A 15,301-nucleotide genomic window follows, 5' to 3' on the forward strand; every position below is an offset into this window, starting at 1 on the left:
TCATGGGTCCCCCAGGATCAAGACTTTCTCCTGAAAAGCTTTTCCCTGTGAGGTCTGGACTGGACCCTAAAGCAATGGCAGGGTGCAGGCTGCAAGGCAATGCCACAGGTGAGAAATGTTTGGCTTAAACCCTGCAGCTTGAATTGCACCTGGAAGCAAGTAAGAAGATGCTGCAGTCACTAGTGTAAGCTCTGAAACAGCTGAAGGACTTTTTTTTGACTAGGAGCAACAATTTCATCGGAAAAGTCTGGATTTCGGAGGGACCAAAAGCTATTTGAAGAATTGGTCCAAGTCAAGCAAACAGGGTCTGACTGGAAAAAGGGTGCAGTGTTTCTCCAAATGTCAAAATATTTCATTGTGAGATTTGCCAAATAAAACTGTTAATTTTTCAAGTTGAAACTATAATCTACTCGGGAGAAAAAAAGAGACTTCTTTTTTAAAGTTAACAAGAGTTGACATCAAAATCAAGATACTTCATTTTGGATTGAATGCAGTACTTCAGGCTGACCAGAAATGAAACTTTGGACTTTTGCTTCCCTAAGAAGTGTCTGATACATTTTAACTGAAGCCAGATTTCCCCACACTCTCTCTTAGCCAACCTCCTAACCCCAATTTTTTGAGTCAGCCACTGAACTGAAACATCCATTATTTGCCAGCTCTCCTTTGAAGCTAAAATCAAAGCAAGTGAGCAGCTCAATTCTGCTGCAATTGTAGCTCCAGGGGGTTCTTCAGAAGTGCTCCAGGAAGGCCTCGCTAACCAGGTAAGATCCCCGTTCAGAGTAATGCAGCTACAGTCCCGCTTCAGACCCTCGGCCCCAGCCTCCCAGTCTGCCAACAGCTCCAAATCCTCCTCCTCCTCTGCCTCCCCCAGGCTCAGCACCCGCTTCCCAGCTGGGATTTCAAAGGCTCAGCTTTTCTGGAAGGAGCTGCAGGACCCAGATTCTTCGAAGGGTTCAGCACAGGGCGCACATGTTGGATGCCGACTTCTCTGAAAATCTGCCCTAACCTGCCTCTGCTGAGCCTTTGAAAAGCCAAATCTTGAAATCTCTCAAAAACAGAAACTCCCCAAGAGGGACACCACGCCGCGGCTGCAGCGCTTCCAGTATCTGGGGAGACGTTGCTCCAGGTATCTCCAAACCCAGCACGGCGTTGCACAGACATGCCTTCGGGGGGGCGGGGAGGGATGAACTACAATTCAGTAGGGTATTCCCCGCTGCGGAGCCTGAAAAGGGAACGGCACCGCTCCCGGCATCCTCCAATTATGTCCTGGCCGTGCCCATCCTGGTTTCTGCGGCAGCCAGGGCGCAGGCAACAGAGACCCAGGGATCTGGGTTTCGACAGCGCTGTCCTTTCTTAGACACCACCACGCTCAAGCGTACACGGCTCCCGCTTCCCGCTCCTTCCCTCTTGCTGGTGGGTATTAAGCAGAGGAGGCACCGGATGCTTTCTGACCGTGTCCTGGGCCCCATCTGCCAAACTTGGGCACTCTGAAACCATTAATCATACTCTCCTCTTTTCCAATCAGGAAACTGCCTTAAAAATCCTGACGTTAAAGTGCAAAAAATATGACTTCTAGTTGTTTTTTTTTCCTCCAGCCCTCAACATTCATATTTTCCAACATTTCTGTAAATATGCGGGACAGCATCCTCTTTTTCTTTCTCCGGCCAGGAAGGGTGGAGGAGGAGGCAAAAAGAGGGGAGAGGAGGGGCTAAAGAAAAGCTGAGATTCTCATGATCCCCAGAGCAAAAATTTAAGTAAAATACCACATATCATGAGACATATGATAAAATCATGAGCTGGCAGCACGGCTGTAACCCAGCAGAGCTGTTTGGAAACAGTGCGGAAAGCTCCACAGCGCCTGGAAGCACATTCTGCCACGGACTTGGATGTTTGGTATATAATGGTTTAAACATTTAACGACTTTTGCTTTGGCTTGGGCGAGTGACTTTATACCTCAATCAAATCTGGGAATGTTTTCAAAAGGACACTGCGAGATGCCTGTGTGTCCTACAGGTTACGCCCTCGCTTCCTTCCGGCCCCATCCAATTTCAGATTCCTCATTAGGAACTGCTGAAATGCTTGAGCTGTTCAAAAAAGCAAAGCTTAAAAAAAAAAGGAATCTATTTCAGCCATCTGTTTTCCTATTAACCTCCATCTTGGAATGCGGCGGTTCCTTCCCATCAAAATTTGCAAACAGAAATCAACGGGAGGAAAACCTCACGCCAGGATAAAACACCGGGCTTTACGTAAAACACAAGACTGTGTTGGCAGGTGGGAAGCAGAGCCCACGGTGGGCACCCGGGCAATGCCACTCACGCGTGTGGAGCCCGGGGTGTCCCACCAGAAGGGATTTTTGTACCTCATCCTTCGCTTCGCTTTGAGTGAGCAGCGCCTGCCAGTCCCAGGGTGGGATGGGTGGGTGCGTAACCGACATCGCCAGGAACGAATGATGTTGGTTTTACTCAAAACAGCTCTCTTGGGGCAAAACAGGCCAGAAAATGACGATGGCTGGCTCATAAATAGCTAAGGGGAAACGGTGGTTCCGGACAGAGGCGTAAAAAGGAGTTTGCTTGGTTTCTCCTCTTCAGCAGGTATGAAAAACAACATCCTCCTCTTAAGTTCAGTGCATCACCTTCCCCACTCGGTGCAATTAGCGTCAAGAGAAGCGACCCAGGCCTGCAGGCAGCACAGGCCAGTTCTCTGGGCAGCCCCCAAGCTGATCTGCTGCCTGTCCTGTCGTGGAAACCCTCACCGTCCCCACAGCCCCGTGCTTGGGGTTTCCCTCCTTGGCGTGACCGCCTCTCTTGTGAAACAACGGTGGAAACGAAGGGCAACACCGCAGTTCAACCCAACACCGACGCTGCCTCCGCACCCAGCTGGGCTCCTAACAAGCACCTGGGCCAGCCACGGTGGCAAAGCAAGGAAGATCCCACCCCACACGCCCCCACCGTGCCCAGAAACACATCAAACCCCCTTCCCAAGTTGAAATACATGACCCCTCCTCAGGGTCACCGCGCTCTTCCAGTCTCGCGCGAGGGGTGGAGCAGGCCACACACAGCACAGTGGTAGCCCAGGGCTGGTGGGGTCTGAGCGTGGGCTACCACAGTTCCTCGGCTATCGTCACTCCTGCTCGGACCCTGCCAGCCCCTGTGGTGTGTGAGCCATGAGGGAACAAAAAACGACGGGCTTACTTGTTGGAGGTGCCATGTAAATTGGTAAGGAGCGTGAAGTTGTTCCTCACGCTTCGTAGACTGGCCAGAACCTACAGAGGAGGCAAGACCGGAGATGTCATCTTCTCCACGTAAGGTTTTACATGTTTTTTTTTTTTTAATTTGAGAGGCCCACAGGCTGCCAACTCACCTGGGCAAAAGGTGTGACAATCAGGTCGTCCCCATGCCTAAGGAGAAATAATGTGTAAATTTACCTCAAACATTCACCCCAGAGAAAGAGCATTTTATAGAGGGAGGTTTCCCCAGGCAGTGCCCACTACAAAAAAACATTAACCCATACAGCGTTTATTTAACACTACATAAAATCTTGTTCCTAATGGAAAGGTCTCGCAGCGTATATCCAAAACAACCTGGCTGGAGCGACTGTTCAGACTGGTAACGCCAGGCAATAAAAGCCAGGAAATTCAAAAGTTAAGGCAGCCCGCTTGCACTGCGGTGGAAAAAAACCCATAACGGTCTAGGGAAAGGTCAGCTTTGAATTTCCTGGCTTTTGTTGATCTCTGTCTTTAATGTTATTCAGACACGGGGTTTTGTCCGGCCGTTTTCATCATGGAAGATTTGAGCAGAAGTTCTGAGAAAAATACATTGTCACTGTCAATAAGAGGGATTTTTTTTTTGCGATATTATATATAGCACTTGATGCCTGCAGTAAACGGACACTTCTAACTGCAGGCAGCTCTGAAGCTGGGGGAAAGGAGGGTGGTGGGCACCTCTGGATGGGGCTTTCCCCACCCCAGCATAGCTGGCTCCTCCAGCACACTGCTGGGAACACGGGGCAATTGTTAAAATCCACTGTTTACACAAAAAATGGTATTTGCATAAGTTGGAGTGGTGACTTTGTCTCTGGTAAATATTTACTAAATGCTAACTAACAGGGAGGGATGTTCTCATTCAGGGGAATTCTCCTCATGGATCTCGCTAATATTTAGATTTTTATTTCGTGACAAAACTTGTAGGGCTTTCATAACAGTTAAACTTTTTTTTATGAGCACTTTTTTATAGCTTAATGGTCACTTTAAAACTTTAAACTGTGCCTTTTAAAATAAAGGGCTGCAAATCCAGGACACTCATTTAAGCTCCACTCTCTGTGTTGTATTGATCCTCTCAAGTTCAACCATCTGTCTCGGCTTTCTGCTGTATTTTCTGCTCAGTTCTAGTGAACAACCCATGACAGAAAACAGGATGGGGAAGAGTAATACTGGAAATATAAGTACAGTCATATTTCTGTTGTCCAGGCTAATGGAGCGTTACCTACCTATGAAAAAGCCAAGATGATGCTCACCGGGCTCTGAGAACACACGGTGAGAGTATAACGGGAGAAAAGGGAGCATGAGCAAGTTGGGTGCTGGAGGGACGGGGCTGTCCCACCGGCAAATCCCGTGGAGACACGGGCAGCTCGCAGCGGGCTCTGCCCTGAGCACAGCCCGGGCTCTACCCCGCAGCTACCTGCAAGCGCTTCACCCCCCAGACACCAATTCCCATGGGAAGAACTAGTCCCAAGAAAAGGAAAATGCAAGAATTCTCTGTTCTTTCAGGGTACGGCTTTGGAAGCTCTTTAGCTAAATTATGGAGGAAAGGGGAATGTTTTGATGGGGAGAAGTCGTGCCTTGGCAGACTATAAAAGCACCCGTCTTGGGCACTCAGGCTGTGAAACGTGAGCACCACCCTTAAGCTCCACTTAACAGAGCTCTGAGGATTACAGGGGGCCATGTAAAACTCTTAGTTACTGTAAAATATGATACGATCTGAATTTCTGCTTACTGTTCACTCGGGAGAGAAGAGTTCCTGGACATTGTCTTTGGTGATAAGTCATAGTCGCTGTCAGACCTGTACAGGAAGGATTCTCGGCGCTGGCTGTGGCCTGGGAACGTCGTGTGCAACACGAGTCCCGACGAGGAGCCGGCCTGTGGGTCCAGCGGGCTGCGACCTGGGGATGGGCCATTTTCCACGTCGAAGCTGTGAACAAAACACATATCGTGTGTCACGCACGTCTGACTAAAGGTGTTTTGAGGTGCACGTGTCACACTTGCGTTGCCCGTGCCGTGTCATTTGCTCAGGGCAGGAGACACAGGGCTACACTTAACTGGAGCCTCTCGCTGGCTTATTTTCACTATATTCAAGCAAGACTCTGCCTGATGATAAAACCTTTACCCCCAAGGCTTCTTTCCTGCCTTCCCCTGCTCAGTCTTCCTCCAGCCTGGATTTCTCTAAGCTCAGCACAGCTACTGTCACTCTCAGCATGAACCTGCAGCAGCTAAACACCGTCACCAAGCTCTGCCGCTCGCCCCCCGCCGCCCCCATGGCCGCAGCCTTCGCACAAGGCAGGGGGTTCAATTTGCCAAACCTCACACCAAGCCTTACAAGCGTAACAAGGACTAAAGAAGCTCTGATGTGCCACCATCCATCCTCCAGCCAAGCACAGTCCCCATCCGCTCTGGAAGTAAATTTGTGGAATCCTGCGAAATTGGTGAGGACTTGGCAGTTATGCGAGCTGGATGTCCGAGTTTCTTTTCAGCCATAGTTCATGTCTCAGCCATTCGGGATATTAGTTCAGTGAATTTCAAACAGATGGGCTGCAAAATGGAGGACTGTTTAAAAAATGTAAAAAAAAAAAGCCCCAAACCTTCTGTCACCGTTTCCATTATACACCCACTTTCTTACGGTTTCATAACTTGGCTGCTGCAGCTCGTGGCTGAAGTCACCCTGGACACTTTAGCAAGCGACACCCCTCGTAAACCCTGAAAATAAGCAGGTTGGCCTCCTTTGCTTGGGCATTTGGATCTGATATAAATACCATATGTGTGACCATGTTCCAGCTAAGCCAAGTGAAGTACGGCTGTGTTCAGCATGAATTTTCTTGCCTTTGGAAGTCTGAGGCTTCATCTCACTTGCAGTAGGAGCCGAGTCCTCAGTCCTACAAGGCCTCTCCCTGTTCCTGATGTTCTCCCAAGTTTGTTGTGCCTGATGACCGCCTGGTGACCGCGCACCACCCAGCCGGGCACGCACTCGGACCATGGCCACAACAGCGACTGCGATCCCTGCCAGACATTTCCCCATCCCTCCCCACTGCTGCCTGCCCCCACTCATCATATTAAGCCAAAATATCCCCCCGAGCACGGCGGCAGGGCAGACCCCGTCCCTCCCGCTGCTCTGCAGAGCACACAGAGTGCTTTTCACTACTGCAGGAGGAGGCAGATAAAGCATCCAGGCAAAAAAACCCAGCAAAACCTCTGGTAGATCTGAAAGTAACACACACAGTCACAAAAAAAAATAAAGGAGCCTGTGTCCAGTTGCAAAATATATCTGGGCTTCCTCTCCTTCTCTACTGTGAATCCACACGTACATACAGAGATTCAATACAGGTCGACCGAGGGATAAATGAGAAGGGGAAAACAAACACCGAACACCGCAGAAGGGAATCACAGGTAGAGACAGTCTTGGAGAAAACCACTGACATGAAGGTGCCATCGCTGAACTGGACCGGCATTATTCAGACATGAGGCCGCAGAGAACACAAGACCAAGCAGGCTCAGAACAAAGGCAGCCTCCCCCCTGTTGGGACAGCGAGCTGACACCTCAAAGCAGTAAGGCTTTCTACCTCCTGATCAGGAAATCTGATTAAAATCCAAATTTTACAGTGTGGCCTGTCCATGGTTCTCTGGGAATTGGCAGGAAGGATGCAGAGCAGGGGCCAAACTCTCCCACCATTCAAAACCCGGGCACCAACTACAACCTCAGCCTTAGGTTTTGCAGAAGCATTTCAGGTTCCTGTGTAACACAACTGAATGCCTTTCCCGGAGGGGCACCGAGCTGCACCGTGACACTAAATAGCATCCAGTGACGCAGGAGGGGGACGCAGGAGCTGCCCTGGAAGCAGCAGCGACGGTGAAACACAAGCTGCATGCCCTGACGTGGCAGCTCCGGCCGCACGCTGCTGCCTGGCACACGCCAACTACTTTGTATGAACAACCGATGAATTGCTGAACAATTTATCAAATATCAGCAATAACACTTTGTGCGTGAGGGACTGCATACGCTGCCTGAGCAGTTATATTTATAACATAAATATTTATTTACAGTTGTGTATGTGGTTGGGAGGGAGTGGGTGCTCTGAGTTATTTTTGATGTCTCCAGAAACTACTTACTGGGGTGGAGCGATAAAAGACTGCGTCTCCTGGCAGTTATTCTGTTCCTCGTGGCTGCAGAGAGAGGGGAACTACTTTACTCTCGTGCTATTAGGTGCTGCACACGGTTCCTCAAGGATTAAAAAATGCATGAGAGCATGCATTTAATTAATGCAATTAAAAAAAGCATAATCACCAGTGCAAAGATTTTTAGATTCTTTGGAAATCCAAAGGCAGGGCACCAGTATAATACAGTAGGCATTGAAGGAGATTCCTACATCTACCCTGCCTCACTGTAGCATTTACTTACCCAACTGCATAAGTACATCTTGAAACTGGTAAGTGCTCAATTAATATTCTCTTCTTTTATTATCGGCTCTTTCACCAATGACTGCTTGAGTACACTTTATTTGTACCCACAAAATAATCAACGGAAAAAACTAATCTCTGTAACTATGGCATCTACAAACAACAGCCAGCTGATAATTAATCCATACCTATTCAGAAAATTAGCTCTGATTACTCAAAACATTTTATTGCAAAACCTTCAATCGAGAACATTTAGTTTACTGCCACAAATAGAAGTACAGCAATGAACTAAACCTGAGCGTTTCGCTGAGCAGAGCTTCTTCTGGCTGTCTGATACCGTCCCTGCCACTTGCTGGGAGACATTAGCAATTGGTTTGGGAGAAAACATTAACACACAAGGTTTAAAACGTGTGTAAGAGGCGAAGAGAAGGAGGCAGGGGGTAAGGTTGATACAAGAGCATCTTTTGCAAAGAAGACTACTCACCAGCAAAGGGGTAAGTTTAATAAGAGGGGAACTATCCACCAAAGATCTGGTTTTGCATGACTGTAGCACGGCTTCTATGCCTTGAGGTAGGTGGAAGATACTCAAACTCCCTTCCCTTTCCCTCTTTTAACGTAAAAAACCCCTCTCTGATAGCCTAGGCCTATTCTGAGTCCCTCTGTCAGAAATTCCCACTTAAGTCCAGAGATTTTCAATACCTTCAAAGGACATGAACAGCTTCACAGCCAGAGGTGTAAGAAGAACCCTGGCGCTCTGTGACCTGGGTAAAGGTGGAGGTTAAACCTTGGCAAAGGCAAAGCTCCCCAGGAAACAGTTTGCCTGAACCATGCGAGTTTTCCAGACTTCCACAGCACTCGCAGCTCACGCTGGGATGAGCTGGAGACATTCAGGCTGCGTTAGGGAGAAGCCCGGCACAGTTGACGCCCAGCTCGGAGCGCCGTGGCTGCTTCCAGCCCCCCCACGTGCACGCAGGCAGCTGCCCGTGCTCCCCGTGCCAGCTCCTGGGACGCCGCAGCACAGATCACGCAGTTAATCCAGCTGGAAAGGCGTTTTGATTTCTTTCCGCAAGCTCAGCCGGCAGCCATGCCGGCCCCCTCATCTGGCTCCCCTTCCTTGGGCCTGATCCAGCACTCAGCCAACCATGTGCTCAGTCATTAAGTTAACCGAAAATTCCCCCCCCAAAAAGTGAAGGTTAACCAGGAGTTTGTACTTATCTCTACCAAAAATGTCCAATTTTGTGCTCATGAACAGGCACTCCCAGAGGTAGGGCTGTGTGGGCAAGGTCTTCACTGGGATGGCCAAAACCCAGGCCTAAGTCTCTGCTGTTGTGGTTTTTTCATAGTTACAAGAAGTCAAATATGGGAAACTATTTCCCCCAGATGACCCAACATTAGGAGAATGTGGCCTGAGATCTGTGGAGCAAGAGCTTAACCTTGTGTTTTTCAAATCTCTGCTGCACATTAAGTTCACCAGTTGCTCTTGGTTTGTACAACAGCCCATCTAGAATTGTGTACCGATGCCAAAAACATCTCCCAAACAAACATTTGCTGAAATTGGTAAGAATTGCAATTGGATTGTAAAGTTGCCCTCTCAGAGCTGCATTTTCCACTAAATTTTTTCATTAGAAGTTAACTGATGAGCTCTGCTGGAAAAATTTAATCATCAGCGTGGCATCATGTTCAGGACACTCGGCAGATTGTAAGGGTCCTCTCCAAAGTTTGCAGCACTTCATAGTCTTCGCCTAAGTGGAAAATAAAGCTCCACTTGGCTAGTTAAAAATAAGGATGGCGAAGCACAAAGCGTCACTACAACAGCCTAGAGAAAAAAAGCTGAAATTTGCTTTGTGGTTTATCTTCAAGCAGCAGCACTCGCAGTCAAGACACCCCATTTGTGAAACAACATTGGCACAGGAGCACCAAAGCGCTGGTGGCAAGCTCCGGAGGTAAAAAATCAGCAAACGATCTGTTATTCTACAGTTGCTCCTCACCCCATGTCCATACCAAGGGATGGTGGATGAAATATCTTTGGCCCAAAGCACAGTCACGCACCATGATGTGCTGCTTTGTTCCCTCACCTCCTGTGCTGACCCCAGGGCTCTCTGCAGAGCATGGGGATGCCCAGCATGTCCAGGGTTGGGCACTGTTAAGACTTAAAATTGTGTTATCTGAACATACAGGTCACAAACCTATAATCCTATAAATCGTTTAAGGTACATGAATACCTGTCCCTCGTAGGAGATGTCCTCTCTAAAAAGTGTGCCTTGCTCTTGGGAGCTCCAGCGCACTGCTGGACCTGCATTCTCAGGTTTATTCAGCCCCCGTTTCTGAGCGCTGTGACAGTCTCAGGGGGTGACGGTGTGTCTGGAGGCCACCGAGGGCTTCTAAGAGTTGAGCCCACTTGTACAGAGCCTAAAACTGGCTCCGCAGGAGGAAAGGTGACAGTGGCTGTGTGGGATGGGCATTAATTAACCACTGAGACGAATCAGTGGTGAGATCCCTACGCCAGAAAATAACTGCAAGTTTGCAGACAAAACCAAGTCTCCTGAGGCCCTTCTAACAGTGGATTCGGGGATGTGAAATTCCTGAGCGGCACCCCCACGGTGAGCATATTCTCAGGGTTACTGGTCACCAGCAGAAACCCAGCAGCAGACAATGAGGGGGATCCGGTGGACAGGGAAAGTCACAAATCCCAGTGTCACCCAACGGGAAGAGCAGCCCCACCAAGCAAAACCCATCCCGGCAAGTGCGCAGCCAGCGCGGCGACGGCAAAGCGTGCTGTGGCCGGGGCAGCCCGGCCAGTCTCGGCTCTCAGCACTGCCGAGCTGTGAAGGAAGGTGGCCTTTCTCTCCAAAGCCAGGCTCCAGGCTCTCTGCTTACGTGGTGGGATGAGAGGAAGGTTGGTGGTGGGGGAGGAGGAGGAGGTGGCAGGACGGCAGTGGGCCGAGCAGGGTGGCTGCAGAGCAATGCTCGGTGGGGAGGTCAGCCCAAGCGACGGGGCAGCCGCAGCTCCATCTCCTTTGCCCCTCTGCAATTTTTAATAAGCCAGGATTTTACTAAAGTGAGACAGCAGGTGGCAGGAGTTAGCTGTAGCTCGCTCCGAACTCTCCACTTGCTTTGGACCTGTGCAAAGATGTGGTTGCAACACGGTAACCAACAGAGGAAATCAGGCAATGGCAAGCCAGGAGAAATCATGCTCGGCTGGAAAACACAACGAGGTTTCATGAGTCATTCTGCAAAACAAAGAAACTTAATAAAAGCAACCCCCAACTCTCCAAAATGTGCAGTTTTACAGTAATGACTACAATTTCTCTACATTAAAAACTACTGCAGTCCTTTATCATGGGGAGAAAGTCCAACCAAACCTCTGCAGGCAGAGGGATCCCTGCTGTGGGACTCCCCATCGCCCTCCAGTCGGCTTTGCACCCACCCAGCGATGGGGCCAGCTGCTTCCAGCGTGCGTGAGGACCTGTTCCCATCAAACCAGTCCTAAATCAATCCTAAACCAGCCCTGCTCCTTCCCAAAGCACGTCACCACCCTCACATGAAAACATGGCAGCTGTCAAGGGGTCCCGACAGAAGATGCTGCCTCCAACTTATGCAACAATTCAGGCTTTTGAGCTCTTTGATCTACCTCTGCAAGGGGGTTTTGGCACAAAACTTTTTGGTGGAGTAGCTATAAGCAAGAGACAGCATCGGGAACGCATTGTCCCTGGATCAGCATCACCCGCCAGCAGCTTTGGAATGTGGTAAGATTTGGCATAAAAACTGAAAAATAGGATTGCACCACGATTTCGATGTAATTCAGAGTCATTTGAATAGTCATTGCAAGTCAAATGGTTACCATGAGAGCTCTGCAGCCCCACAGTTTGTTTCTAGATCTGCGATATAAAACACAAAGATAGACACATTTAAGTCTATCAAAGCAGGCAGGCTTGTGTACTGTTTATGTTACAAATTTACACTTTTCTTGAGGATGACAGCACTGACTCTACAAGAGGGCTTACCATCTGCTTTGCCTTCCCAGACTCATTCCTGAGGGCTTTACTCCTGATCTTCCAACTACGGTACCACCTTTATGATGGTATCAAATATACTTCCAAAATGCAGTATTTCAGGAAGTTTGGGCAGACTCTGCTAATTATAAAGATCCTCTCGCAATCATTAAAGCCCCGTTTCTCCCCAAGATATTCAGTTGGATTTTTAACACCATTAGCAATGAAAAATGTTGTTTCTTACACCTTCAGCTCTGCACAGGCACAACTGCTTCTCACTACTATCTAATTCTGTGCACCTGTTTCCCATTATCAGAACAGCTTGCTGGTTTTTCTCAATAATCTTTCATGTGGAAAGGTCTGTGCTTGAAACCATCAGCATTAATGAAACAGGATCGGGCACACAGCGGGCATGCCGGAGCTGAGTGCACCGGCAGCCGACGCAAATGCCTCAGCACGGGCACAAGCTCTCAGCACCGCACAGATTAGTGCTTTTTCCCCCCTCCTAACCTTCTCCTAAAGGCAAAAATCTTATTGCTCTCAGGGGCCTCTCAAAAGTGCACAAATCCCTCTGCCAGGTTTGTCCCTCAAGTGGCTCCTGACTCTTTTTTATCTCCAGAGCCTAAACACCCGTGGCTCCTGAAATACAGCCCCCAAATTCCTCCCAGTCCCTCCCCAGCACCGTGTATCACAGCTGCCTGGCACAGAAAACCCAGCAGCACTTCCTCAAGTGTTTGTAATGTAAACTGTCATCTGCTGCTAAACATGTTATTAAGCCTCTGTATGTATCACAACACAAAAATATATGTTTATTTGACTTTGTTATCTCTGAATATAGAAGTTTACTCCTCCTAGCAGCTCTCTTGTTCAAAGGGTGCAATGGAGGCAGAATAACCAGAGCCCCCTGCCATGGCCCGCAGCCTGTGTGCTGCCGCAGGGCCAGGAATTGGCTCGCCTTGTCCTTACAAACTGCTTTGAATCCCAGAATCATCTCGGTTGGAAAAGCCCTTGAAGATCCTCCAGTCCAACCATGAACCTCACACTGACCGTTCTCAACTCCACCAGATCCCTCAGCGCTGGGTCAACCCGACTCTTCAACCCCTCCGGGGATGGGGACTCCCCCCCTGCCCTGGGCAGCCCATTCCAACGCCCAACAACCCCTTTTGCAAAGAAATACTTCCTAAGAGCCAGTCTGACCCTGCCCTGGCGCAGCTTGAGGCCATTCCCTCTTGTCCTGGCGCTGGTTCTTTGGCTCAAGAGACTCATCCCCCCTCTCTGCACCCTCCTTTCAGGGAGTTGCAGAGGGCGATGAGGTCTCCCCTCAGCCTCCTCTTCTCCAGACTAAACCCCCCCAGTTCCCTCAGCCCCTCCCCATCAGACCTGTGCTCCAGACCCTGCACCAGCTCCGTTGCCCTTCTCTGGCCACGCTCGAGTCATTCAAGGGCCTTTTTGGAGTGAGGGGCCTAAAACTGAACCCACTCATCAAGGGGCGGCCTCACCAGTGAATGGCAGTGCGGGGCAGACCTGAGAGCTGGTGGCTCTCCCTTCGCAGCCCAGGACTGCCTTCAGTGTAGCACAGAGCTAAAAATGAAAATACACAGGCAGAGCCCTTACAGCCCTCCAGTGTAACTCACTCCCTTGTGACGCTGATGGTTTGCACGGCAGCAAACACCAGTCCAGCCACCAGCTCCACACCAGCGCCGCTGGGTTTTAACAGATGGTACGAAGCGCTCCTTTAGTTTTTTAAAGCCCTACTCACTACAAAGCAGCTGTCATGCTACCTGCTTGTTCAGTGTCCGCTACCTCGGCGTCTCGCACGTCAGGTCCTTGAGCCGTTACCTCTCCCCATGGCCACGTGCTCCCCGGCGCTGCTGGAGCTGCGGCGTGGGCCCAAGGACAGCATGCAGTGCCGTGCCACGCTGGCTGCCACCTCGCGCTAGGCTGGAGCAGCCGCCAGATGGTCGGAAAAGTACAGGAGGGAGGTAAAAATGAGTTTGGATTTTCTTCTAGCACAGAGGGTTCCAAAAAATCTAATCCTTTTCGTGTTTACTACAGATAAGTAGCTTGGCGTTATCCTGTAACAAGCTAACATCATGTGGTTGTTTAAGTCCCCCAAAGAAGAAATCCTGAATTCTATAAACCAGTTGTTATTTTTCCAAATGTACATCCTGGGCTATTTTATCATCTTACTGTGGTTCACTGCCATTAATCTCTGGAAAATGCAAGGCATAGTCAAACACAGCAGACACCCTCCTTATTTTCACCTCCAGAGCTTGTAAATGCAGCTGGGTGTGAGCGCGGTCACCCTCCGCACAGGCAGCAATGCCACTTCCTAAGGGCTTTTTCCTCCTGAAAATATTCTAGCTAGTAACCGATGGAGCGGCTGCTTTTCTTTGCTACCACTGCTGCCCACACTGAGGCATTTAAGAGGTATTACCCTCCCTGTGCAGCACTTACTCTTATTGTTATTACTCTTCTCCCCGCCCTGCGGGTGTTTCTGCCCAGCACCCTCCACCCGCTCCTGGATCCTCAGCACCAAATCTGCTCCGGCACACAGGTTGTGCCTTTGCTGTGCTGAAGGAGGTGGCTGGGTCTCACCGAAGGGACAATCGCCACCTTTTCCCTGCTGGCAAGGCACTGGCCAGGCAGTCGCATGCCTGTGGCTGGCGGTACAGGTGGCACAGGGACAGCACAGTGCTCCTCAGCAGACACTCAATGGATTTTGGCATCCCCTGCTCTGCGAAATGGTGCCGTTCTGTGGCACAGACGGTTACATTCAAGTTACAGGACAGTATTTACCCCAGTCTGGCCCGGCTGTTAGGCCCTGTTCAGTGTCAGCTCAGCTTTTACAGCCACATCTAAGCACCGTAATATTTTACAGACTCTTTCTCAATACGCCACACCTGGGCGGTGCCTCCCATGGAGGAGCTGCCCACAGTGGCCTGGCTCGTGATGGGGACCTGGTGCCTTCTGGGGAGACTTGAGGTCACCTTCACAGAATCCCAGAATCATCTCGATTGGAAAAGCCCTTGAAGCTCCTCCAGTCCAACCATGAACCTCACACTGACCGTTCCCAACTCCACCACATCCCTCAGCGCTGGGTCAACCCGACTCTTCAACCCCTCCAGGGATGGGGACTCCCCCCTGCCCTGGGCAGCCCATTCCAACGCCCAACAACCCCTTCTGCAAAGAAATCCTTCCTAAGAGCCAGTCTGACCCTGCCCTGGCGCAGCTTGAGGCCATTCCCTCTTGTCCTGGCGCTTGTTCCTTGGCTCAAGAGACTCATCCCCCCTCTCTGCACCCTCCTTTCAGGGAGTTGCAGAGGGCGATGAGGTCTCCCCTCAGCCTCCTCTTCTCCAGACTAAACCCCCCCAGTTCCCTCAGCCGCTCCCCATCAGACCTGTGCTCCAGACCCTGCACCAGCTCCGTTGCCCTTCTCTGGACACGCTCAAGTCATTCAATGGCCTTTTCGTAGTCCTTACAGCATTTTGGCCCACAGACAAGCCCCGCTTCCTCCCCCCCAGCAAGTGGGGACATGGGGTCCAGCTTCGCCTTTTCCCCACCAGGGTATTACTGGTATTAAAAGGAGAATTACAGTCCTATATTGCATCTTTTATCCATGCATCTTAAAGTGTCTCACATACCT

General features: G+C 50.0%; 1 protein-coding gene across 4 annotated transcripts in view; it reads right to left on the reverse strand.

Annotated features, from left to right (window-relative positions):
- The window catches only part of PDE4B (phosphodiesterase 4B), a 195,343-nt gene that overhangs the window by 54,696 nt on the left and 125,346 nt on the right, over window positions 1-15,301 (reverse strand). For all 4 annotated transcript variants that reach the window (XM_074875812.1, XM_074875813.1, XM_074875815.1 and 1 more), the window contains 3 exons: window positions 4,992-5,186; window positions 3,361-3,397; window positions 3,192-3,262 (listed from right to left, as the gene is read on the reverse strand). In XM_074875812.1, the coding sequence (XP_074731913.1) occupies window positions 3,192-3,262; window positions 3,361-3,397; window positions 4,992-5,186 (303 nt within the window). The remainder of the gene's footprint in view (window positions 1-3,191; window positions 3,263-3,360; window positions 3,398-4,991; window positions 5,187-15,301) is intronic.

The sequence above is a fragment of the Strix uralensis genome, chromosome 8 (genome assembly GCF_047716275.1).
Source record: "Strix uralensis isolate ZFMK-TIS-50842 chromosome 8, bStrUra1, whole genome shotgun sequence".
In the NCBI taxonomy this organism is placed as follows: Eukaryota; Metazoa; Chordata; class Aves; order Strigiformes; family Strigidae; genus Strix; species Strix uralensis.